At 45.1% G+C, this 24672-nt stretch overlaps 1 protein-coding gene and 1 long non-coding RNA gene across 3 annotated transcripts; one reads left to right on the top strand and one right to left on the bottom strand.

Moving 5' to 3' along the window:
• Positions 1-889: 889 nt before the first annotated feature.
• On the bottom strand, positions 890-7664 carry LOC135364129 (uncharacterized). Its single transcript, XR_010410750.1, has 3 exons — positions 7184-7664; positions 5806-6019; positions 890-1606 (listed from the first exon to the last, which is right to left on the bottom strand). It is a non-coding gene; the product is annotated as an uncharacterized LOC135364129 (long non-coding RNA).
• A 192-nt stretch (positions 7665-7856) lies between these two features.
• TDRKH (tudor and KH domain containing) lies at positions 7857-24655 on the top strand. 2 transcript variants are annotated; one of them, XM_064588543.1, is made up of 14 exons: positions 7857-7974; positions 17224-17369; positions 18118-18224; positions 18822-19011; positions 19695-19834; positions 19935-20259; positions 21247-21407; positions 21595-21767; positions 21993-22057; positions 22324-22475; positions 22704-22805; positions 23079-23175; positions 23359-23448; positions 23629-23767. In XM_064588543.1, the coding sequence occupies exons 2-13, from the start codon at positions 17246-17248 to the stop codon at positions 23409-23411; spliced, it is 1689 nt and encodes a 562-aa protein (XP_064444613.1). In that variant the 5' UTR covers positions 7857-7974; positions 17224-17245; the 3' UTR covers positions 23412-23448; positions 23629-23767. The 2 variants fall into 2 exon arrangements, with proteins under 2 accessions (XP_064444613.1, XP_064444612.1); XM_064588542.1 differs by lacking the exon at positions 23359-23448 and having other exon boundaries at positions 23629-24655.
• Positions 24656-24672: the final 17 nt, after the last annotated feature.

Below are 24672 nucleotides of genomic sequence, written 5' to 3'. Positions count from 1 at the left end.
AGAGTATGAAGGGAACTCCTAGAAAATGCCTAACGAAAGCAAGAATCTGCAGTTTCCTAGGAGAGTCCCAGAACCCGGCAGGACCAGGCTTGGAGGAAACAGGCAGGATGGGGCCCCACACACTGTAGTGAAAAGTGGGAGGGAAGAGGCAGCAGCAAGATCTGGCTGCCTAGTTAATTTCCACTCCATTTCTGCTGGTGCCCCTTGTTCCCTGTTCGGTGCAGCCCAGTAGGAAGCTGTCTCTGGATAGAGGTCACTGCCGAACAGAGACCCCAGGTAAAGAGGCGGGGTGGGAGGAGATGCTGACTGCCTCTGAGTGTGCTTAAATAGAAGGCAAGGCAGGGCCAGAGAAAAGGAGAGATTTGAGAGGGAGCAGCCTCAGCATCATCCAAAGGGGAGGAGGGAAGGGAGAGGAGGGGCAGGGAGGAGGCACTGAGAAGTGGGGAGTCATGCGGTCCTGGGGAGCCTCTCTGCAGCAGCATCTGCTCAGTGTCCTTAGCTCCCCTCTGCCCTCAAGAGCCCCCAACCATCCCTCAGTACGCAAGCATCATGAGCTTCCTAGCAATTCCTGCTGCTCATGTCCTTGCTTTGAGGAGACTCCACTCATTAGAAGATTCCCCGCTCAAACTGTCCCCAACAGGGGAGAGGAGCAGGTGCCCTCCAGGAGGCAGCCAGACTTGACCAGCAGGCAAGCTCTTCAGTGGGGCCAAGTGAGGATATGGGAGTGGACCAGAGGTGAGAACCCAGCAGGTGGAGAGTGAGGCTGGAAAACCCAACAATCTTGAGAAAACGGTATCCCTGCACTTCCACCCCCAACCCCCCCCCACACACACACACAATTCTCTTACATCCTGGCAACCTCCCCTCTCCAGTTTATAAGGCACTGGAAAGGTTTCGCTGGCACAGCCCTTTCTTCTCCGAGATCTTCTACCCGCAGCTTACTAGGTTGAGACTTGGAGGTCTAGTACTAGAGGTTCTTACTCTAGTTGCCCACTCTGCGATGCAGGAGAGGACAGAAGCAGCACTGCTGTGCAGACAAATCTCTGGGGAGCCCCCAGAGGCAGTGAGGGACAGATGATGTGCCCTAGAGCAGAAGATGCAGCTGCCTGAGTCCCAGAGTCTCGGAGCAACACTGCCCAATAGCAACAGAATGTGAGTCACCCACGTAATTTCAAATGTTCTAGTATTACATTTAAAAAGCAAAAGACCCAGATACAATTACATTTTGATACTATATTTTATTTAACCCAGGGTACCCAAACGATGATCATTTCAGCATGTTATCAATATGAAAATTAATAATGAAATATTTTAATTATTTTTTCATATTACGTGTTTGAAATCCAGTGTATAGCTTACACTTATAGCACATCTCAGTTCAATCACAAAATTTTCCCCAGAAAGATCGGAGCTGTTCTTAGGTTTCATAAAATTCATTATTGAGGGGCGCCTGGGTGGCTCAGTCGTTAAGTGTCTGCCTTCGGTTCAGGTCATGATCCCAGGGTCCTGGGATCGAGCCCCGCATCAGGCTCCCTGCTCAGCGGGAAGCCTGCTTCTCCCTCTCCCACTCCTCCTGCTTGTGTTCCCTCTCTCGCTGTGTCTCTCTCTGTCAAATAAATAAATAAAATCTTTTAAAAATAAATAAATAAATAAAATTCATTGTTGAAAAAGTAGATTCACACATCTACGTTGTTCCAAATATATTACAAGTTTTCCACTAAATCCAGTATCAGTTTTAACATTTAAATTAAACTGAAATAAACTTAAAAGTCCACTCCTCAGTAACACTAGCCATCTCTCAAGTGCTCAAAAGCCACATGTGACCCGTGCCCCTCTACTGGACAGCACAGCTACAGACATTCCACCTCTGGGCACGGACAAGGGCCTTCTTGGCAGAGGGGGGAAAGGAGCCCTTGAGAAGCACATTCAGCCTGGGGAAAATGCCCATGGAGCTACCGCCCACTACCACCTCTTATTTTCCTTACACAGTTTTTCCTAAAGCCCTTTGATGTGACAAGGTCACCGTGATGAGCACTTCCACAGCTTGTCCAATCATCAGCAAGCAGTTCTCTACCTGCCTGGGAAAGCTACCCTCAGCGCAGGTGCGACTGTACAGACTGTGTGTGTGTGTGTGTGCGCGCGTGTGTAGTAGCATGTAAATGCAACCAGGGACACATGCTGGTGGGGTGTGCGCATGTGCAGGGATGTTACAGTCCCCATGCTGGGGGCAACCCAATAGAGGCTCTCCCCAGGGTCAAATAGATGGAGGAATTTGCTCGAGGACACACAGTTAGTTAGTGAGGGAGCTGTTTTTGAACTCGGGGCTGTCGGACTCAAAACCCAAATGCCTTCCACCAAGTGTGCTGCTTTAGTCATTGCCTGCTCTTTTGACCTATCCCCAGGGCCTCTCTGCTGAAGGGCCTGACCCAGGTCCTCTTCTACCCCACCACTCAGAACAAGTCTCAGGAGGATGAGGCCAGATGTTGGTCCTCCCCTGCCTTCAGGAACTAAGGTACCTGATTGGGAAGCCGAGGGTTGTTTGGTTGGTTGTTACCCTTTCTCAGTTCCCTCTCCAAATGTCGTCTCCGCCTCTGCCCCAGGGACAGGCAGAAAGGGGCAGAAATTCCACGGATCAGATGGACCGAACTGAAACCGTGGATGCCAGCAACAGAGCTCTCACATTTTGGAGGCTTCAGATTTCCTGGGTCCTTTTCTGGGTTCTAACGTCAACAACCTCTTAGGTTATCTTCGGTTGCTTGGGAATTTCTAGTGTGGCAGAACAATCTATGAGCTATTTCAGATCAAGAAGAATTTGCCGACCTTCTGCCTACCCCTGCTTGACAGAGTCTCCCTGAGGTTACCTCATCCTTCCCTCCCTCCACCCTCCTCTCTTCCATTTCAGACATGGTCTCACCTAAGCTGAGAGAAGCTTGGACCCCAAGATACTTGGGAAGCATTTGGGCACTCCGCATTTTGGTTCCTGATATATTCCAATTTCTCTATTTCCTTTGCTATGCTGGATCCCTGATTCAAGGATGCAAGCCCTGCAAGGCAATGATCCACAGCTTTTTGGAGTCACAGAACCCTCTGAGAATGCCTGGAGTGAGCTATGAACAAAAATGCTCAGAGACTGTCCTCAGTCACCCTGAAACCATCACAGGCTCCATGGAATGCAGGTGAAGAAGCTCTGCCATGAGAAGCAGCAGGTGGGGGTTTGGGGACGGGGAAGGCTGAGAACGGGCCTGCCTGTACTCTCCGGGGTCCATCATAGGCACGGAGAAAAGGCTGGGAAGGACTATGGCACAGAGTGGATGTTAGCGCAGATCAGAGCAGCTCTCCCCTCCCCTGTTCCCCTCCTCCTACCAGCTTCTATCTCTCAGGGGGAGGCAGGAGACTTCGGGGTGGGGAGGGACTTTTGCTCAAAGAAGTGAGTGTGGTGGTGATTCAGGATGGAGAGCATTTGATACCAGGGACTCCCAAGTCCTCTTCCTCCAGACTGCTCTGTAAGGAGAATTAAGGAGGAAGACATAGAGCTGAGTGGTGGAGGCCAGAGAAGCAGAGGACACCCGCCACAATCCATCAATCTGATCTAAAGACTAAAGAGCAGCACAACATAGTTGCTGATACTAAGGCCCACCCTCTGGGTTGCTGGTTTCGGATACAGAGCCTTGAGTCATGGGGGAGGAAGGGGTAACCCCTTCAACAAAGGGAGAAATGAGTGCTGTTTTCTAAAAACCCAGACGGTTAAATACTGTTTGCCTGGATTGTTTGCCTGTTGTCCAAGAAGGGCACTCTGTGAGCAGCAAAGGCTCTGGAACCAGGCTACTGCCTTCGAGAACCCCTCACTGCCCAGCCTTCTAGCTAAAGTCCACTTTCCTGCTTGGCTTATTGAACGGAAACACCTGCTCACTGAATGCTCTGGAAAACCCAGACCTTACGTTAACTGGTACCACCTACTCCGCACCCTGTTTAGAACACCCTTCAAGGAAGGAGGACAGACTCTTCAGAACTGAAGATGAGGACACAGAAATCGCAATTCACCCAATCCCAGCCTCATAACCCAATCTTTCAATCCTGACTGGGGCTCTTGGAGGGGTGCGTGAGAGGACAAATCCCAAATAGGATTTGAGAGTTTGGAACCCTCTCACCTAAAACTATCCCTTCTACTAACCGACCTCTCTGCTCAGCCAATTAGAAGTTCATTAGAAGGCAACACGCCTTCAAAATTTTTCTGGGAAAAGTGATTACACCTGGTTTTCTGCTGCTCTGATTAAGAAATTCCTCCTGTGGCTAATTTGTAATCCTTCTTTTTGGACTTCCACTTCATATCCTTTTTGCCTACCACCTCCTATTGGAACTAGAAGATAATGGGTCCATAAAGCAGGCTTGCACTTTTTATAGCAACAATGGACATTCTTCCTTAGGTCTGAACTACTCATCTACATTTTTAAAAGTAAAAGTGGCTATTGCAATCAAGGCACTCAAATACTGAGGAATAATCTTAACGAGAAATATGTAAAGTCTGTATGACAAAAACTTTAAAATACTTCTGATGGAACACCAATGGCTTAGATGTGTATATAGGAAGATTCTGTATCACAAATACAATTCTCCCTTGGGTAATCTAACAATATGGTTCCAATCAAAATAAAATTAACAGCACAATCAAAAAGTACCTTGGGGTATGTTCTTACAATATACTACACAGTAATGAGAATGAATGGACTAAAACTACACACAACAATATGGCTGAATCTCACAAAAATAATGTCAAACAAAAAAATCCAGACACAAAGTAGTACATACTGTGTGATTTCTTTATAGAAAAAACGAAAAGAGGCAAAACTAGTTTGTGCTATTAGAAGTCAGAAGAGCGGTTTACCCTTGAAGGGAGTAGTGACTGAGAAGGAACACAAGGGTGGCTTTGGGCACGGTGGTAAGGTTCTGTTTCTTGATCTGGTGTTGGTTACACAAATGTGTTACATTTTTGAAAATTCATCAAGATGTATTCTTTTCATCTGTGCACTTTTCTATATGTATATTATATATCAACTTTTAAATTTTTGATGAGAAAACACATAAGGTACATCAATTTTAAAAACCAGTATGGTACTAGAATTGAAAAGACATCAATGCATAGGGTCGCCTGGGTGGCTCAGTCGTTAAGCGTCTGCCTTCAGCTCGGGTCATGATCCCAAGGTCCTGGGATCGAGCCCCACATCGGGCTCCCCGCTCTGCGGGAAGCCTGCCTCTCTCTCTCCCACCCCCCCTGCTTGTGTTCCCTCTCTCGCTGTGTCTCTCTCTGTCAAATAAATAAAATCTTTAAAAAAATAAAATAAATAAAAAAATAAAAATAAATAAATGAGGGCGCCTGGGTGGCTCAGTCGTTAAGCGTCTGCCTTCGGCTCAGGTCATGATCCCAGCGTCCTGGGATCGAGTCCCACATCGGGCTCCCTGCTCAGCGGGAAGCCTGCTTCTCCCTTTCCCACTCCCCCTGCTTGTGTTCCTGCTCCTGCTATCTCTCTGTCAAATAAATAAAATCTTTAAAAAATAAATAAATAAAAATTAAAAATGGTGACAAATTCAAATACATAAAAATAAAAATATTTGCATAGCAAAAATACCACCATAAGCAAAGTAAAAAGACATAGTACAAACTGAGAAAAGCGAAAACTATTTTTAACTTATATATGAACAAAGAGCAAATATTAAGACCTAATAACCAATATAAATATGAACAAAGAATATGAACAATTTACAAAAAAAAATACAACTGCCACTTAAACATATTAAAAGATGCTCAACCTGACTTAAATGGAAATTAGGGGCTCCTGGGTGGCTCAGTCGGTTGAGTGTCCTACTCTTGATTTCAGCGTAGATCATGATCTCAGAGTCCTGAGATCGAACCCCACTGGGGCTCTGCGCTCAGCGTGGCGTCTGCTTGAGATTTTCTCTCTCTCCTTCTGTCCCTCCCTCCTTGCTCTCTCTCTCTCTCGCTCTCTCACACTCTAAAATAAATCTTTAAAGAAAAAAAGAAATGGAAATTAAAATTACAATAAGATACCATTTACACTAGGAGATTGTCAAAAATCAGAAAGCATAAGTATGTTATCAAACAGGTCCTTTTCATACACTGCTGATGGGAGAGAATTTAAAGCTTCTGTGGAAGGCAATTTGGCAATACATACTATCTTTACCACATTTTTTTCAAACATCTCTGAGGGAATGAAAATGAGAAAAGTCTTTGGGAATTTGCAAAATTGTATCTATCCAAATGAAAAACAACGCACACACCTCTTTGACCTAGTATTGGCAGCCCTAAGGATTTATTATACAGATAAACAAGAGCCAGATGAAATATACTTGGGTATCAATATAATGTGAAAGGACTGGTTAAATATATCTTAATACATCCCTCAGTCTTACTGTGAAACTTACTATGAAGCAGGTACATGTGCTGCTATGGTAAACTATCTCGGCTATATAAAAGGAAATTGCAAAAACAGTACGGATAATAAGTTATCGACTGAGTAAAGAATATATATATCAATACATACAATATGTGCATGTTTACTATAGAATATCTTGTGAAAAAAATTTACAAGAACGTGGTAAAACTGGTTGCCTCTTGAGGGAAGAGAGACTTTATTCACTGTAATAACATTTTATGCCTATGAATTTTGTAGAACGTGTATGTATTACTTATTCAAAATGTACATTTTAAAAATTAATACAAAACGACAACCTGAGGCCCAAAGGCATCGCCCTAGATGACCAAAGATAGAATCGGGCGTTCCTTCAACATCCACTGAGTGCTTATCGTGAGCCAGCCAGAGTGACAGAAGATAGTGCAAAAGACCTCCATGTTACCAGGAGCGCCCAACCCCGCGCCCCCGGCTGAGCCTGGATGCGGGGCGGGCGGGGCGGGGTCCGGCTCGCGAGGCTCCCCGCCGCTCAGCGGCGGGAGCAGGGCCCAACCGTCCTTAACGGTCCAGGGTCCCGGACGGCAGCTGGAATGCCCTCTTCCGAAGGAAACCGCCGCCTGGGAAAGCCCACCCCCTTCACCGCCCTCCACAGAAACGGCCCCCTGGCTTGTGCCTTTGCGCCGGTCGCCCAACCCGTTCCCCTCGATCCCTAGGGAAGGGCGAGCCCCTGACGCCCGCACTACCCGTAGCTCCCTTACCACCACGCGCTCAAACTCGGGTTCCTCTCCATCTCTCCTGCTGCCGTATCCGTCTTCATCGTCTGTTCACTCCTCCGAGCAGCTCCTTCCCCTCAACCTCTCCCAAGCTGTTTCAGGTTTTCAAAACAAAAACAAATGTTTTCCATGCCTCCTGAGTCCCTGCCACAGTATTAGAACCAATCAAGGCAAAAGATCACAGAGGAAACAAGCGGCGGAGCATCGCCCATCTCAAGGCTGCTTTCCCCACGGTAACTGGGGTGTCGGGTGGCACTGGCTTTGTACAAAGGCACTAATTTTTTGCTAACGGTGACACGCATGAGTGACTCCACGCCCTCGCACCTCGGTCCCAGACTCAGGAGCGCGGATTATCCCCCAGAGAGGAGGTGGAAGCTTCCTCGGTAATTGGACTAGAGGTGGGCTGGGAGGACTCCGTGAAGCCTCTAATTGGCTGTTTAATTCTCAGCAGGTGCAGTCTCAATTAACAACGTCTGATCTCCCTGGCTCCTATTGGCTGACTTGGTGGCCGGCTTTGAATTCCATCCGGGTAATTGGGTATCAGCACGCAGCAGACCCGTCGCTCAGGGGCAGCCCGCGGAAGGATAGGTTGTGGCGGGGCGGGCGATTGGTCAGACTGCGAGCCGGGCGTTGATTGGTGCAGGCGGGCTGGGGGGGCGGGGAAGAGGCCGCTGAAGCGAGGCAGGCGGGGCTCGAGTTGCGGTGCGAGAGGGAGGAGGCGACGGCCGCTGGGGCGAGGTGCGAGGCGGAGCGCGCGACGGCTGACTCGAGGAGCGGTAAAGGCGGGGACCGGGCGCGGAGGCTTGGGGAGTGTGAGTGGCCGGGCCGGGGGTGCCCCAGGCAACAAGCAGGCGGGAATGTGGCGCTGAGAGAAGGGAGGCGTCTGGAGGGAATGGGCAGCCGAACCCCGGGCTACCAACCGAATCCGGAGGACATGCTCTGGTCCCACAACGGACCCGGTGCCAGAGTGTTGGCCCCAAGCTACTTTGGACTCCTCGAGTGATCTTTATTGAGACTGAGAACCGCCATCAGTTTATCAGTTTGCCTTTTATTTTCTCCAGCTTTTTCTTTAATTATTCTAATAGGATGACTATTTACAGTCGGCACAATAATAAATTGGGGTTTTTGTTTTCCCAGTTTTCCTCCTTACTAATGCAGTTATCCCCCACGGGTTTTGACTGAAGACTCCCGTGTCAAAGCTACATTTTTACTCTACTCTCCATTTGAAATGGTTTGGCTTTCTTCACTCATTGGTTAAAAATAAATGTGGCAAGGATGAGAAAATTGAACGAGCTGCTTAAATTCAACAGGCCTGTCACCATGTTTTAGCTACTTTGTAGGTTCTGGTTATTTGGAGATAAGGGAATGAGAGATCCTTGCCCCATGGAGCTTACAATGATTTGACTCCTAACGATGTCTTTGAAATAACAAAAAGTAAGCCTTATTTACACATATCAAATAGTCAGCAACTGTTTTATATAAATGTCAAGAAATTTCAAAATTGGTTTTTACTGAAAACCATTATCTGCATCTCTCACCTTAAAATGATCCAATGTCTCCTCTTTACTCAGCTTCCCCTATTTAAATTCCAACCTCCTTTTCACATTCAATTTGAAGTAATAAAATCAAACACAAATTGGCATTCAGTACTATACAGTTATATCACTGTTGCCATCATATTATTTCCCACTTATTTTGAAAGAGAAACTATATAAAATGTATATTATAGCAAAATCATACTTGATTAATCAAGTAGATATTCATTCTTTGAGACATAAGCTAACTCAACGCAAACTTCATTTGTAATATGTAAAAAGGAGCTAAGTGAAATTTAGCTCTCGATTCAAGTAGACGTCACCTAATAAATTCATCCTCGTCATGGACATTCATCTTCCCACCACATTCCTTCCACCACCAAATCATATTATGTCTCAAACACCATCCACCAGGTGCTCAAATGAGGACCCTGGTAGCCAGCTCTTTGGCTCACTCTTGAACCTTTCCGTGAACCAGTTGTTAGATCTTGTGTGTATTCTACCTAGTAAAACTCTCCTCTTCCATCTCCATCATTGGCACCTGAACTAGCCTCTGAATTGGTCTCCCTACCCCACACTCGCTACCTTCCATTCATTCTCACTACGGACCCAGCCAAGAATTACAAGTAACGTATGTGTTGTGAAGGGATGTTTGGAGTACTATGGAAGCCCATAGTGATGAAACCTAACCAAGCATGGAAAGTTGGGACTGGGGAGGGGGGAATTGGCAGCAGAGCCGGAGGAATATCAGATATTTTTTTGCCTTGATCTTGATGGTTTCTGAACTGGGGTGAAAATGCTATTAGTTTTTTGAGTCTCCTTAAAGAGGTGCCTTTGTGACTGGTCTTCAAACCACATTGTATACGGCATTGTATGGAAATAACTAATTAGCTGTGTAACCTTAGGGAAAAACCTTTATTTCCCCGGGCTTCGAGTTCCCCAGTTGGAACATTATTAGTGGAATCCGATCATTTCTATGGTCCTTCCAATTCTAAAATTCTGTAGTTTCTTAGGCATGAATTGTGGCCAGAAGGTGGTGTTAAAAGGCAGCATTAGAGTGCGGATTAAGTTACCACTCTTGTTCACAGGCCTAGATTTGTTTCCCAAAACCTTTAACACCTACAGGCAATTTTGCCGGTCAAGATAAGACCTTCCCTGCCGACAGGAAGCCTCATGAAGGCAGCTACCAAGTCTGTCTGGACTATTATATCCCCCAGGGCCAACCACACATTGGCTACTCAATATTTATTGGTTTGGATGAAGAAAAATGATTTGTATTTTAATGAGGTAGTTTTCAACTCTGTGCCATCTAAAAAAATCTTTTAAGTTCTAGCTCCCCCCAGCTGTTGCCTTTTTTTTTTAAAGATTTTATTTATTTGACAAAGCAAGCGCACAAGTAGAGGGAACGCAGAGGGAGAGGGAGAAGCAGTCCCCCCCTCATCTCCGCTGAGCAGGGAGCCCCAATTCGGGGCTCAATCCCAGGACCCTGGGATCAGGACCTGAGCCGAAGGCAGACGCCTAACCAACTGAGCCACCCAGGCACCCCCAGCTGTTGCTTTAACCAAGAATTCATATTGTCTTTTCATTGCCTGTAATTAGTGTGTTGTAATTTGGTGTTTTATCTTTCCTCCTAGACTGTATTTCAGGGCAAGAATTCTCATTCCTACTTGTGTCCCCAGCATGCTCAGCCCATAACAAAGAGCTAGCACTATTTAAATGAGGCACTATAATAGTGAAGATGAGCTTTGCACTTTAGAGACCACATAAGAAAATATATGAAGTAACCACTAGATAAAAGAAGTGAACTCTTTTCTAGATACCCAGAATAAACCATCTCTTAATATAAGAAAAGAGCGGGGGCGCCTGGGTGGCTCAGTCGTTGAGCGTCTGCCTTCGGCTCAGGTCATGATCCCAGGGTCCTGGGATCGAGCCCCGCATCGAGCCCCGCATCGAGCCCCGCATCGGGCTCCCTGCTCGGCGGGAAGCCTGCTTCTCCCTCTCCCACTGCCCCTGCTTGTGTTCCCTCTCTCACTGTCTTTCTCTCTGTCAAATAAATAAATAAAATCTTTAAAAAATATATATATATAAGAAAAGAGCGGTTTGAGGTTCAAAAATTCAAGACCTTAAGCAAAAATCTTTATGAAACAGAGCTTGTTTCCTTTCCTTTGGTATATGCAAACATGATACCACCCAAACTTGCACAGAGAGCAGTGAAAGGTTTTATTTACAGCCTAGAAAAAAGAGAAGCTGATTATTTTTTTTTATCCAGTTAGGAAAGGAACCCCATAACTCAAACCCACATTAAACTCAATCCTTTTCTTCCTACCCACTAAAAAAGAAAAAAAAAAAAGCAGCTACATTTCTCCATGTCTATACTAAATCTCCGGAAGTGATATACTGTATATATTGGATCTTCTTACTGAATAATGAATTGCCTGAAATAACGAGACACTTGCAAAGGGTCCCTCACCCAGGTAATAAAAGGTTTTTCTCTTTTGGGCATGAGTGGGAAAGAGAGTGGATGAAATTTGTTTAAAACTATTGTCTAAAAACATAGATTTTAAAAAGAGGCAAACTTCTGGTGGTTCTCTAAGGAACTTTATTCATTTCTACTGGTCAGTAAAGCTCTTGAGTCCAGATGCAAAATTTGGTCCTCTGTCTGAATGTAGTAAGAAATCCACCTGCAGTCTTAACATTTTTATCTGCTTCTTGGAATGAGATTTTTTTTTTTTAAAGATTTTATTTATTTATTTTGACAGAGAGAGACACAGCAAGAGAGGGAACACAAGCAGGGGGAGGGGGAGTGGGAGAGGGAGAAGCAGGCTTCCCGCAGAGCAGGGAGCCCGATGCGGGGCTCGATCCCAGGACCCTGGGATCATGACCTGAGCCGAAGGCAGACGCTTAACGACTGAGCCACCCAGGTGCCCCAGGAATGAGATTTTTTTAAAAGACTTTATTAGAGAGCATGACGGGGGAGGGGAGAGGAGGGCGGAAGGAGAGGGAGACTCAGGGCTCAATTCCAGGACCCTCTGAGATCATGACCTGAGCTGAAGGCAGACACTTAACCAACTGAGCCACACTGATGTCCCTGGAATGAGATATCTGTGCTAGGTCTCCTCTTTTCCTTCATCACCCTTCCTGAAAGGCTTTCAGAGAAAACACTGTTTCTTTTTTTTTCTTTCCTCCTCAGGAAAAGCACATTTAGAATCAAAGTTTTATTCCTGAGTAGGTCCGATATTAATGAGTATGTTTTTAGCCTTCCTAGAACCAGTTTTTTTTTAAAGGTAAAACATTTTTTTCTTGGATAGCAAATCATCTGGGTTGAATTTTTGTACCTGGAGGCAAATCATAGCATAAATTATATTTCCTCACTCATTTTAAAGTAAATTTCATTAAAAGCCACACTGTTTTGTTCTACTAGATTGTACTGTCTGGAAGTAGACACTGTCTTTAGTTTTTTACCAGCTACAGTGCTTTCCACTAGTGTTTGTTTATTAATTTTGAATTTCCTAAATAAAGACACCAACTACTGTTCTCAGTTTGTGTAAAAGAAAGGGGGGAGGGGCTTTTAAAGTCACTTTGTAGGTTTTTAATATCCAAATAATAACCCAGACTCTGGGTAAGAGGTAACCTCTCTAAGCAGGTATATTCCTCTGTAAAATTGGGGCTAACATTTCCTACCTGACACGATTGTGGGAAGATCAACTAAAATAATGGAGGTTAAGTGCCTGGTGGCGTAGTAGCTACTCGGTACATTTATCTTTTCCTCTTTTTCATCCTTAGTGTCACAATAACATCTAGCACCTAGAAGTGCTTAATAGATGTGGTTGACCTAGCCTGCTTGAAGCCAGTCTCGAGGACACAGGCATAACAGATACACAGTTGCATACAGTGTGAACAAGTGCTATCATGGAAGTCTCATTCACAGGGCGGCAGGAGCTAAGGAGAAACTCACCCTAAGTCAGCCACGGGAAATCCCACAGGCCTCAGAAGTGTAGCAGTAGAGCTGAGATGTGAGGAAGGAGTAGGGTTTTGCCAGGGAGATAGCTGGGCTAAGGAGTATGACCAGGAAGACAGAAGGGACACAGGAGAGCACATCCTGTTCCCCTGGTAGCAGTGGGATTAGAGTATAAGGCTGTGAAAGTGGTAGGCAGAGATTAGATTATAAAGAACCTTTCAGGGGCACCTGGGTGGCTCAGTTGTTGGGTGTCTGCCTTCGGCTCGGGTCATGGTCCCAGGGTTCTGGGATTGAGCCCCACGTCAGGCTCCCTGCTCAGCCGGAAGCCTGCTTCTCCCCCTGCTTGTGTTCCCTCTCTTGCTGTGTCTCTCTCTGTCAAATAAATAAAATCTTAAAAAATAAAAAATATAAAAAAATAACCTTTCATGCCACTAATGAGTTTTCACATAGCAGAATTGCTGAAGTTTATTCATTCAACAAATGGTTTTTTTCTTTCAGTTTTGTGAGTAGAATTTATTTTTTTTATTAACATATAATATATTTGTTTCAGGGGTACAGGTCTGTGATTCATCAGTCTTACACAATTCACAGCACTCACCATAGCATATACCCTCCCCAATGTCCATCACCCAGCCACCCCATCCCTCCCACCCCCCTCCACTCCAGCAACCCTCAGTTTGTTTCCTGAGATTAAGAGTCTCTTATGGTTTATCTCCCTCTCTGGTTTCGTCTTGTTTCATTTTTTCCTCCCTTCCCTTATGATCCTCTGTCTTGTTTCTCAAATTCCTCATATCAGTGAGATCATATGATACTTGTGTTTCTCTGGTTGACTTATTTCGCTTAGAAATAATAATAATACCCTCTAGTTCCATCCACATCGTTGCAAATGGCAAGATTTCATTTTTTGATAGCTGCATAATATTCCATTGTGTATAGATATACCACATCATCTTTATCCATTCATTTGTTGATGGACATCTAGGCTCTTTACACAGTTTGGCTATTGTGGACATTGCTGCTATAAACATTGGGGTGCACATGCCCCTTCAGATCACTACATTTGTATTTTGGGGGTAAATACCTAGTAGTGCAATTGCTGGGTCATAGGGTAGCTCTATTTTAAACTTTTTGAGGAACCTCCATACTGTCTTCCAGAGTGGCTGCACCAGCTTGCATTCCCACCAACAGTGTAGGAGGGTTCCCCTTTCTCCGCATCCCCGCCAACATCTGTCATTTCCTGGCTTGTTAATTTTAGCCATTCTGACTGGTGTGAGGTGGTATCTCATTGAGGTTTTGATTTGGATTTCCCTGATGCCGAGTGATGTTGAGTACTTTTTCATGTGTCTGTTGGCCATTTGGATGTCTTCTTTGCAGAAATGTCTCAACAAATGTTTGTTAACTGGCTACTATGTGCACTGAGGAACAAAACAAAAATTCCTGCCCTGTGCAGTTTACATTCCACTGGGGATACAATCAAAATGAAGACCTCACGGGTTAATATAATGACTTTGGCTTATAATCATAGTGAGATTGAAAACCACTGGGAGGTTTTGAGTGGCTGAGTAACGTTATTTGACTTCAGCTGTTGAGAATAAACTGGACAATGGCAAATGCTGGGATATAATTGATTGCAATAATCTAGACAAGAGATGATGGTTTAGAGCATGGTTGTTAAGACGACCATCTTAGCAGTAGAGAGGTAAAAAGTGGTCAAATTCTGGATAATTTGAAGGTAGAATGAACAGGATTTGCTGACAGACTAAAGGTGCTATTTGAGGGAGAGGATGAGTAAGATTTTTAACCTGAGGAACTAAAAGAATGGACTTGCCATTCACTGAGTAAGCTAAGACTACAAGGCAGGGGGTGAGATTAGGAGCTCAGCATTGTACCTGTTAAGTTTGAGGTGCCTATTAGACCTCCAATGGAGACGTTGTCTCCTAGGCCGTTGGGTATACAAACCTGAAGTTCAGGAGAACGGCCCTAACTGGATCAATGAATTTGGGAGTTATCAGCATCCAAGTGGGATTTAAAGCCAAGCTATGAATGAAACTTGGTGAGATCACTAAGGAAAGTGAGGTATAACCCACAAGAGGGGAAAGGACAGAGCCCTGGGGGCAATGTGGTCTTTAGAGGTTACAAGCAGGAGAGGGAAACTAATGGATCAGCTAGAAGCGGGCAAGGAAAACCAGAAGAGTACCGTTGTGGAAGCCAAATGAAGAAAGGGTCTCAGAGCAGGGGGAGTCCCCAGTTGTGCCAGATACGGGGGCGAGGGCAGGTAGAGTGAAGACGGAGAATTAACCATTGGACTTAGCCATTGGAAGTCACTGGTGACCTTGGCAAGAACAGTAGGAGTGGATTCAAGAAGAAGAGAAATTGAGCACAGAAGTATTAGCACTTGTGAATTTTCCTGTAAAAGGAACGGAAGAAATGAGAAGTATTTGGAGGAGTAAGTGGAATCAAGAAAGGGTTTTCTTTCTTTTTTTTTTTTAAGGTTTTATTTATTTATTTGACAGAGGCACAGCGAGAGAGGGAACACAAGCAGGGGGAGTGGGAGAGGGAGAAGCAGGCCTCCCACCGAGCAGGGAGCCCGATGCTGGGCTTGATCCCAGGACCCTGGGATCACGACCTGAGCCAAAGGCAGACGCTTAACGACTGAGCCACCCAGGCGCCCCAAGAAAGGGTTTTCTTTAAGAAACAAGAAACAGTGGCATGTTTGCTGATGGAAAGATAAAGATCCAGTAGAGAGGAAAACATTAACAATGCATGAGAAGGAAGGAGAGCAACACTTTTATGAGAGCCTTCAATGCCAGGAGCAGAGACCGTTCATCCATGGCCACAGGAGAGAAAGGAGGGATTTGGGCATAGATAGAGGTATGTGGGTAAGTGTGGTGGAGCTTAGTTTATATTTTCTCTGAATGCTGTACTTTCTCAGTGGCATAGAAAGTAAGACATGAGTTGAGAGTGAGGATGGAGGAGGTGCTAGAGGCTTGAGAAGAGATGGTATGAGTTGCCTGGGAGCGTGGTGAGAGAGGTTATGGAATAAGGAAATACAGTGATGATGTTAAGGTTAGCTTTGCGGATGGGCGCCTGGGTGGCTCAGTCATTTAAGTGTCTGCCTTTGGCTCAGCTCATGATCCCAGGGTCCTGCATCCGGCTCCCCACTCAGAGGTGAGTCTGTTTTCCCCTCTCCCTCTCTGCCCCTCTGCCTGCCTGTGCTTGCACTCTCTCCTGCTCTCAAAGAAATAAAATCTTAAAAATTAGCTTGGCAGCAAAATGAAGATACAGTGCCAGACAAAAAGCAACAAGGCCAGTGGTCCAAATGAGATTTGATGAGCTTCTGAATCAGTCAGGGGCAGTGTTGTTGGAGTCATTAGTTGAAGCTGCAGGCGTGGATGAAATTGCCCTAAGACAGCAGAGTGACAGTAGCAGTGGATAGAGGCCACAGAAAGGCAAGCCCAAAACTGCAAAGGCACTTCCAGGGAAAGAGGAGAAACCAAGATAAAGAAGGTGCAGAGGTGACATTAGATAGGGCTTATATGTGCCATCAAGGTTGACTATACGGAAAGTTGTAGTTTTGGTGAAGGAGCAGGGCAGACCTCCTTTCAGTGTTAGCTGAGGAATAAATAGAAATAAGGAGTAGAGATAAAAGAATAAAAGAAGTAGAAGGAGCAGAGCCTAAAACTAGGCCTGAAGGGGCGCCTGGGTGGCCCCATTGGTTAAGCATCTGCCTTTTGCTCAGGTCATGATCCCAGAGTCCTGGGGTGGAGCCCCTTATCCGGCTCTCCACTCAGCGGGGAGTTTGCTTCTCCCTCTGCCCTTCTCCCTGCTCATGAACTCGCTCCATCTTTCTCTCTCTCAAATAAATAAATAAAATCTTTTTAAAAAATAAATAAAACTGGGCCTGGAAAGCCATTCCTTGGAGAGACAACAGCTTCTGGAAAGGCCTAGAGGCATGGAAGGGCACAGATAAGCAATTTTAAGTAGTCTGATGTGAAATCTAAAGGTATATTTTTGTAATGTTTGATTCATTTAATTTTTTTGTTCCTTCATCTTACAAAATTGTGATCAATGGGGCGCCTGGGTGGCTCAGTTGGTTAGGCATCTACCTTCGGCTCAGGTCATGATCCCAGGGTCCTGGGATCGAGCCCTGTGTCGGGCTCTCTGCTCAGTGGGGAGCCTGCTTCTCCCTCTCCCTCTGCTTGCTTGTGCGCACTCTCTCTGTCAAATAAATAATTTTTTTTAAATTGTGGTCAATGTATGGTTTTCCTTGGGGGGGGGAGGGAATGAAGTTTGCCTCTCTTTAATTATATATGTCCTTTAGCAACTTTGAAAAAATGCCCTGAGACCTTTTACATGAAATAGATTTTGAAAAAAAAAAAAAAAAAAGATTTTGAGACAGCTCAGGCCCTTAATATGGAAAGGTTGGTAGTAGTATTCTTTTTAATAATACTGTAATATGTTCCCATGCCTCTCTGCCAGTCATAAAGGTATAGGATGAAAGCTGCTTCTTTTCCCTCATTTACTTATTTCAGGATGTAAGTCTGAATACAGAAAATGTCCACTGAACGAACTTCTTGGACAAGTTTGTCCACTATTCAGAAAATAGCACTGGGCCTCGGGATCCCAGCCAGTGCAACGGTTGCCTATATCCTATACCGCAGATACAGGGAAAGCAGAGGTATGTGAACCCCACAGCTGTGCATATGGAAATGTTCAGAATGTGCTCTGGCCTTGTTAAATTGAAATGAAAATTTTCCTTGCTAGACTGGGTATGTCTGTTGGGATGTAATTGGCTTTCTGTGAGGGATCTTTGAAACTCTTTTTTCTTCTATGTTCTTAATGTGCAGCGAGCCTATGAAATGATAAACTCATTTCATAATTCTCTTGATTTGTTCCCTTCAACAGCAGCACCACAAGAGTTCTTTTTTGTCTTTTTTCTTCTTTTTTTTTTCAGCATCTATACTCTTATTTATCTTTTTTTATATGCTTCTTGTGTTTGGTTGTTAGAAGGTTAACCATGGGATCCAGTTTCCCCACAGGCTGGACCTAGAGAATAGAACCTAGAGAAAGGATTTAGGTACAAATGGAAGTTCTGAGCCCAGTGGACTCCTTGGGCAAATTTTAACCTTCATTCTTCTCTAGGAGTCCTCTCTTGGGAGATCCAGTTTGCCCAAAATCCAGCACCCCCTCCTTGCAGATCCAAATACTTTCCCCATTTTAGCATCTTTAATAGTATCCCAGAGATAATGCCCATGTTCTGGTCTTCTGGGACCCTCTCATTCCTACTCAGATGCTACTTCTTGTCATTATGGTTGAGAGTCTCCGTCTATCTCGTGGATCATTCTCTTTGACAGCTAGCTTCGGGGGAGGGCTGGGGTACCTTGGATGCTATCTAAGTCTGATCTGATGAGTCATGATCTGTGCAGAAGAGCGGTTGACATTTGTTGGGGAGGACGACATTGAGATAGAGATGCGAGTTCCCCAGGAGGCTGTGAAGCTCATCATTGGCCGGCAAGGAGCCAATATTAAACAGGTAAGTGTGCAAGCAAGCAGTTGGCTTTCCCAGAGATTGATTCTGCTTAATCTTGCTTTCCTCCTCTGCCCCCATCCCACACTATGTATGTCTTTAAAAGAAAAAATACAGGAACTTTTAGTTAACTATGCTCTTTTCCTTCTAGAGAGGAGTACTTCTCCCTAGAGCATGAATGACTCAGCTTGAAATGGGGACTTTTGATTGCATGATTCTCAACTTGGTGTAGCTTGAACCATTCTTTTCTACTATGGAATTAATGAGCTCTCGTTAATTGGTAGTAAAAGTTGAGTTGCTACCTAATTCTTCTGTTGTTCATTTGGAATGTCAAAACAAAATATTTGATTCTCCAAAAAAAATTAGGGGGAAAGAGGGTTCAAAACACAAAGAGAAACTGTTTTGAATTAACTGCTATCTGAGGTTAGCTTTGTCACTAATCTCCTTTCATAAGTACAGGTAATTGAAGACTGCTTATAACATCCTGATTTAGCTGATTACTGTCCAGTTGCATCTACCTCCAGGGTTAGGTTGAGAGTGTACCTCGCTGACCCAAACGGGAGCTGTTCCAGAGCGTACAGCCATGTATCCTTTTCTCTGCAGTTGCGGAAACAGACAGGTGCTCGGATTGATGTGGACACGGAGGATGTAGGCGATGAACGGGTGCTGCTTATCAGTGGGTTTCCTGTTCAGGTGTGCAAGGCCAAAGCAGCCATCCATCAGATCCTGACAGAGAATACCCCCGTGTCTGAGCAGCTCTCAGTTCCCCAGAGATCCGTGGGCAGGATCATAGGTACCACTGGACAGCTTCCTTTTTTCTTCACCTTTGCCTTCTTTCACACCTTCCCAAGGATTTTTTCTGGCCTACTTCCCTTCACCTTGCTGAGGGGGGGAAAAAAGACAGGGACATTGATACCAGAGCTTTACTTTTTTATACAGCCTGTGGTAAAGCAAAACCCATTACCTCAAGAAGTTATGTGATCTGAACCTTACAAATAGGTTCCAGAAGGGCTCAGGTAAATGTATTTATCTCATAATAGATATTTAAAGGGAAGCTAAACCTGCTCATGTTATCCCAGATCTTTAAAGATAGTGCTTTTCTGTTATGCCTTCGCCAAGGGCATTCCTTATGCTGCTCTTAGAGGTAGAGAAATGTCCATCATTGGCCCAGTGTTTCACACACAGTGTGGGATATCTTCTTCTGAAGTGTAGGTGTAAAGTATGCTGAATGATCAAAAAATGTAAATGACATGAAGTTACACTAACCAAGAGTTTAAGCAGAAAGAGCAGATAGTCCCTAGTCCCCCTTTTACAGTAAGGATTGCAGTAGCTCCTGCTTCTACTCAATATCTTAAATTTTGTTCACTTTGGAAATGAGAACTGACTTCTCTCCCAGCATATACAAAATAGTGATTTTTCTAATAGTTACGTTTGACCAGGAGGGAAGGACAGGTTTTTATGTGCTTTTCAATGCAGGGAGAGGTGGGGAGACCATTCGTTCTATCTGTAAGGCCTCTGGAGCCAAGATTACCTGTGACAAAGAATCAGAGGGGACATTGCTACTATCAAGATTGATAAAAATCTCAGGAACACAAAAGGAAGTGGCAGCAGCCAAGGCAAGTAGCTAATAGCTTTGAGTTGTGTCTAAGAATGAGAACCCTTTACTCCATCCTGGGTGAAAATATCTGGCCACAGAGATCTCATCTCTTACCACAGCATTTGATACTGGAGAAAGTTTCAGAAGATGAAGAACTTCGGAAAAGAATTGCTCATTCTGCAGAAACCAGAGTCCCACGCAAGCAGCCAATCAGTGTAAGAAGAGAGGAAGTGACAGAGTCTGGTGGAGCTGGAGAGCCAGCTTTGTGGAAAAACGCTGGTACTGGTGCAGAGCTGGAGCCAGCTACACCACTGGGAGCTCCTCCCCAAAAAGGAGGCGGTGACACGGCTGTTGTAGGGCCAGAAGGTGCTTGGGAGAAACCTAATGGTGACAGCTTTCAGAAATCTGGAGCCCAGACCAGTCCAGAGATGTCCATGTTTGAAAGTATGTAACAAAGTGGGAACCCATTTGCCATATGGAAGGTAGAAATAGAAATACTGGCTTAGATAACCCAAAATAGGAAGCAGTAAGAACAATTTGTTTTCTTGATTGCACTTATAAGTCTCTTCACAGATGTCCCTTTGTGTGGTAATATTTTACTTGAGTTAGTACTAAACATAAATAATTTCTGAACACAGACCAGCTAGTGATGGAGAATGATACAGAAATATGCTAGTTCATGGGGCCCCTGGCTGGCTCAGTCAGTAGAGCATGTGACTCTTGATCTCAGGGTTGTAGGTTTGAGCCCCATCTTAGGTGTAGAGATTACTTAAAATCTTAAAATGTGCTAGTTCACGGGAAATAGTCTGAATATATCCAATAATTGAATTTACATGATACTCTTTCACAGATTTATTAAATAAGTAAAATACTCAGCCTGGTTTGTTTGGTTTTTGTTTTTTGTTTTTTGGCTTATCTCATTACTGTTTTTAAAAATCATCACCATTAAGAATGAAACGACTGTGAGCATTCTCTTCTGTGCGTAGGTTCTGGGATGGGGACAGGGAAAACCAGAGCCCCTGAGAGGTTCGCAGACTTGTCCAGGGTCACATAATGAGTCAGTAATAGAATGAGATCTGGAACAGGCCCACATCTTTCCACTGGTCCGTGCTGCAGCAGGCATATGGAGGATTTACCTTTGTTATAATTGGTGTCTGATTTGAATACATGGCAGATGACTAGGAATGTAAACTCTTACTGCTCAGTTACATAGAAAGGTACACAGCTCAACTTAGGACCTATCTTCAGGATGTTCTTGTATGATTCATCCAGTTGTCCCTCCAGCCATTTTTTAAATGGTAATAGCCACTTGGTGTTTGTATCTCTCACCTCTGAGACCGTCTCCCCATTTCAACCAGAGATGATTCTGATATGGTCACCAGCTTAGATGGTGAGGATTCTGTAGCATAACTTGTTTATCCCTGTGTTTAGTCCCCAGCCCTGACTTCAGTTTCCATGCCGATGAGTTCCTGGAAGTCTATGTCTCTGCCTCTGAACATCCCAACCACTTCTGGATCCAAATCATTGGCTCCCGCAGCCTGCAGCTGGATAAGCTTGTCAGTGAGATGACCCAGCACTATGAGAATAGTCTAGTGAGTTGCCATAGGGACAGGGCTGGGTTTGATGAAAAAGAGGCCTATCTCTTTTTCATTGTGATATGTTCTTTTCTTTTCCTGGGAAGCAACTACTTGTTTGTTCTTCCTTCTGGTACTTCCTGCTTATCTGTTTTTGAGCCTGCCCATCCTAACCTCCCATCCTGATCCTCATCCCCATGTGCAGCCTGAAGACTTGACTGTGCACGTGGGAGACATTGTAGCAGCACCTTTACCTACAAATGGTTCCTGGTATAGAGCTCGGGTCCTTGGCACCTTGGAGAATGGGAACCTAGACCTCTACTTCGTTGACTTTGGAGATAATGGAGATTGCCCACTGAAGGACCTCCGGGCACTCAGGTCAGTGTGGAGGCCAGGGTGGAGTCCCAGTTGTTAACTCAGCCTTTGACCATAGCTGGTGATGTGCTCTTGGCACTCATCATGTAGGGGGATTGGGAAAAGAACCGATTTACAGAGAGCAGATGATTATCTTCTCCAGCTGGGTTAATTGGTGATCTCTAGAAACAAGGACTATAAGAGACCCTTCTGGCGCTGGGATTCTAATTTCGGTTTCTTTCACTTTAGGAGTGACTTCCTAAGCCTTCCATTCCAAGCAATAGAGTGTAGTCTGGCACGGATCGCCCCCTCAGGTAAATTGGTCACATGGCCTATTGACCTTGCCTCCACGTAGAATAACTTTCATAGGGCACATGGAAGGAATTCTCACATTCCCAGACTTTATGAGTTCTGGGGGCTCAGGTGTCTTTTCCTCCCCAGCGGTAGAAAGCAGCAGCCTGGTAGGCAGACATAGGTGCCTTTTAGAGTAGAAAGGGGTGGTTCCAATTTCCCTCCAGGGTGTAATCTCACCCCGTCAGCAGGGACCGCTTCTTAGGTTCTCCCTGCAATCTTTTACCAGGTGAACAGTGGGAAGAGGAAGCTTTGGATGAGTTTGACAGACTCACTCACTGTGCTGACTGGAAGCCCCTGGTGGCCAAGATCTCCAGCTATGTCCAGACTGGGATCTCAACTTGGCCCAAGATTTACTTATATGATACTAGCAGTGGGAAGGTACGACTGGGGTCCACTCATTGCTCACTGTCTCTTCAGTATATTTATAGTCTCATTCACTTTTTCTTTCCTAGAAACCCTTATCTAATACTACTCCTACCTCGTAAGATCCTGCTTACTGTCCCACTAAAGGAATGTCTTTGAAGTATCCTAACTCTTCTGTCCTAGTTCCTCAGGTATTCACATCCCTACAGAGAGAACATTATTCCCTTTTCATTTTCTTCTCAGAAACTTGATATTGGGTTAGAATTAGTTCGTAAAGGATACGCAGTTGAGCTCCCGGAAGATGTGGAAGAAAACAGAGCTGTCCCAGACATGTTGCATGACGTGGTGAGTGAGCCATTGTGGCTACATGCAGGGTGCTGCTTCAGGGCAGGTCTCGCACCTAGAGAGATAGGAGGGCTTCTAGTCCTGCGGGCATTCTGTGGAAGGCGTTCCTAAGGAGTTGCTCCACAGGTTGCTCAAAGGGAAGCATTGTGTCCCTCTTGGCGGCCAAACTCAACTGCCTTAACCAGATCCTGTGGGCAGAATGATAGGGGTGGCCTCTCCTTTCCCACCAGCCAACACTACGTTCTTCCTTTCTCTCTTGTCTTCATCCTGCAGGCCACAGAAACCGATGTCTCGCTCGGCAGCGTGCTCGCTGAGACCAAGAAGAGCCCTGGAGAGATAGCAAATACCCTGTCCTGCCTCAGCTTATCAGGTACAAGCTGCATTTCCTCCCTAGAGCATCTTTAGAAGTTACTGGTTTTCAGTGATTCTCTCTAAACCGGGAATGATGTGAAAGCTTGGCTCTTAACCAAAGTGATCACTGAGCACCAAGAAGCCCATTTGTCCTTGAGTCTCAGTGGCCATGCCTAACTTGCTCTCCATCCCTGCTAAGCAGAAGCTGCCTCCATATCTGGTGACGACAACCTGGACGATGACTACTTACTCTGAAGTTGGCTTCTGCCGCCTCAGCCGCCTGCTTTGCCGCGTGAGTGCAGCTCTCCTCTGCAGCCACCGGAACGTAACAAGGGTGACCACCGGGGCCTTGCCTTCTGCTCTTTGCCATAGCCTGTCTGAACACTGCTCTGCAGCTGAGTTCCTGCAGCTTCACTCTCAGGCTGAGCCCGTTCAAGCGTTTTGTGTCTCTGTGTGTTTGTGTCTTTGGCAGGATTTGGTGCCTGGAGAGAGGAACCTATGATAAAGAGATCTATGCAGTCCTTCCTCTGTTACATACACGATCTGGCTTGCTGTGGACCAAATGCTTTCTTTCCGTCTATTGGACTACCAGAAAGAGTGTGGGGTAGAGGGGGACAAGTACATGTCCCCACTCCACCTGCCCGACCCCGTCTTCTTCCAGAGTTTGCTTCCAGGCTGCTCAACATCTGGCTCACTGTTTTCTGCCAGGCATTGATCTATGCTTCCGCAAGGCTGTGTCCTTTTTGAGGCTGGGAAGCAGCCAGGGTTTGGTCATTGGAAGTGATGATTCTGCAGACTTCTGACTCACCTCATCAGGTGACTGTTAGTTAAAGGAGGTCTTTGGCGAACTCAAAGACTGCAGTTGAGTCAGGAGGCAGAGGCAGAAATCAGTATAATTCTATTAAAAAGCCTCAGGAAATGGGAAGAGAACACTGCCTCCCAGCCTTAACTGCTGATATGTTATTGGAGATAGGTTTTTGAAACAGTTGCTCCAGCTATTTCCCTGTAAACTTTGGTTAAAATACAAGTAGGCAAGGAGAGAGCAGCTCAGGAAATGTTCTAAAGTGCTAGTGTAATATCTATATGTGTATGGACATCCATAGAGTGAAAGAGAACTTACATAGCTGTTTGAATCATTTGGGGGATTCTTTGCTGAATAAAGTTCTCAAGAAAATTATCTAAAACTAAATGTTGGTTGAATCAAGGTGGAAGCAGGCCTGTGGGTATCTTCTAAACTTAAACCTGGTAGAATTTGTCACATGCTTCACAGGGATGGCCCATCTTTGAAACAAGTGTCCTTCTCATGCACAGATCCTATCCTTTCCCTAAAGTTACTTCAGAATTAACCATTCACTAAGAACCAGACCAATTTAGGTTTAGGTTATATAAATAAGAACCCACCGGGGTTTCTGGATAGCTCAGTCAGTTAAGCGTCTGATTCTTGATTTCAGCTCAGGTCATGATCTCAGGGTCTTGAGATCAAGCCCCGCCTCAGGCTCCTTGTTCAGCTGGGATT

Source organism: Mirounga angustirostris, unplaced genomic scaffold (genome assembly GCF_029215605.1).
Source record: "Mirounga angustirostris isolate CCGP_5_RB_7025 unplaced genomic scaffold, mMirAng1.0.hap1 SCAF_4, whole genome shotgun sequence".
Lineage (NCBI taxonomy): Eukaryota > Metazoa > Chordata > Mammalia > Carnivora > Phocidae > Mirounga > Mirounga angustirostris.
Note: the sequence above shows the minus strand (reverse complement) of the source record. Positions and strands in the feature narration are given on the sequence as shown.

What these genes read in the sequence shown, in the direction of transcription:
- TDRKH (XM_064588542.1), top strand. Translation starts at nt 17,246, where the DNA reads ATGTCCACTGAACGAACTTCTTGGACAAGTTTGTCCACTATTCAGAAA. An exon ending in ATCCGTGGGCAGGATCATAG is followed by an intron (nt 19,012 to 19,694) that starts GTACCACTGGAC and finishes TTTTCAATGCAG; the next exon opens with GGAGAGGTGGGGAGACCATT. An exon ending in ATGATACTAGCAGTGGGAAG is followed by an intron (nt 22,476 to 22,703) that starts GTACGACTGGGG and finishes TTTTCTTCTCAG; the next exon opens with AAACTTGATATTGGGTTAGA.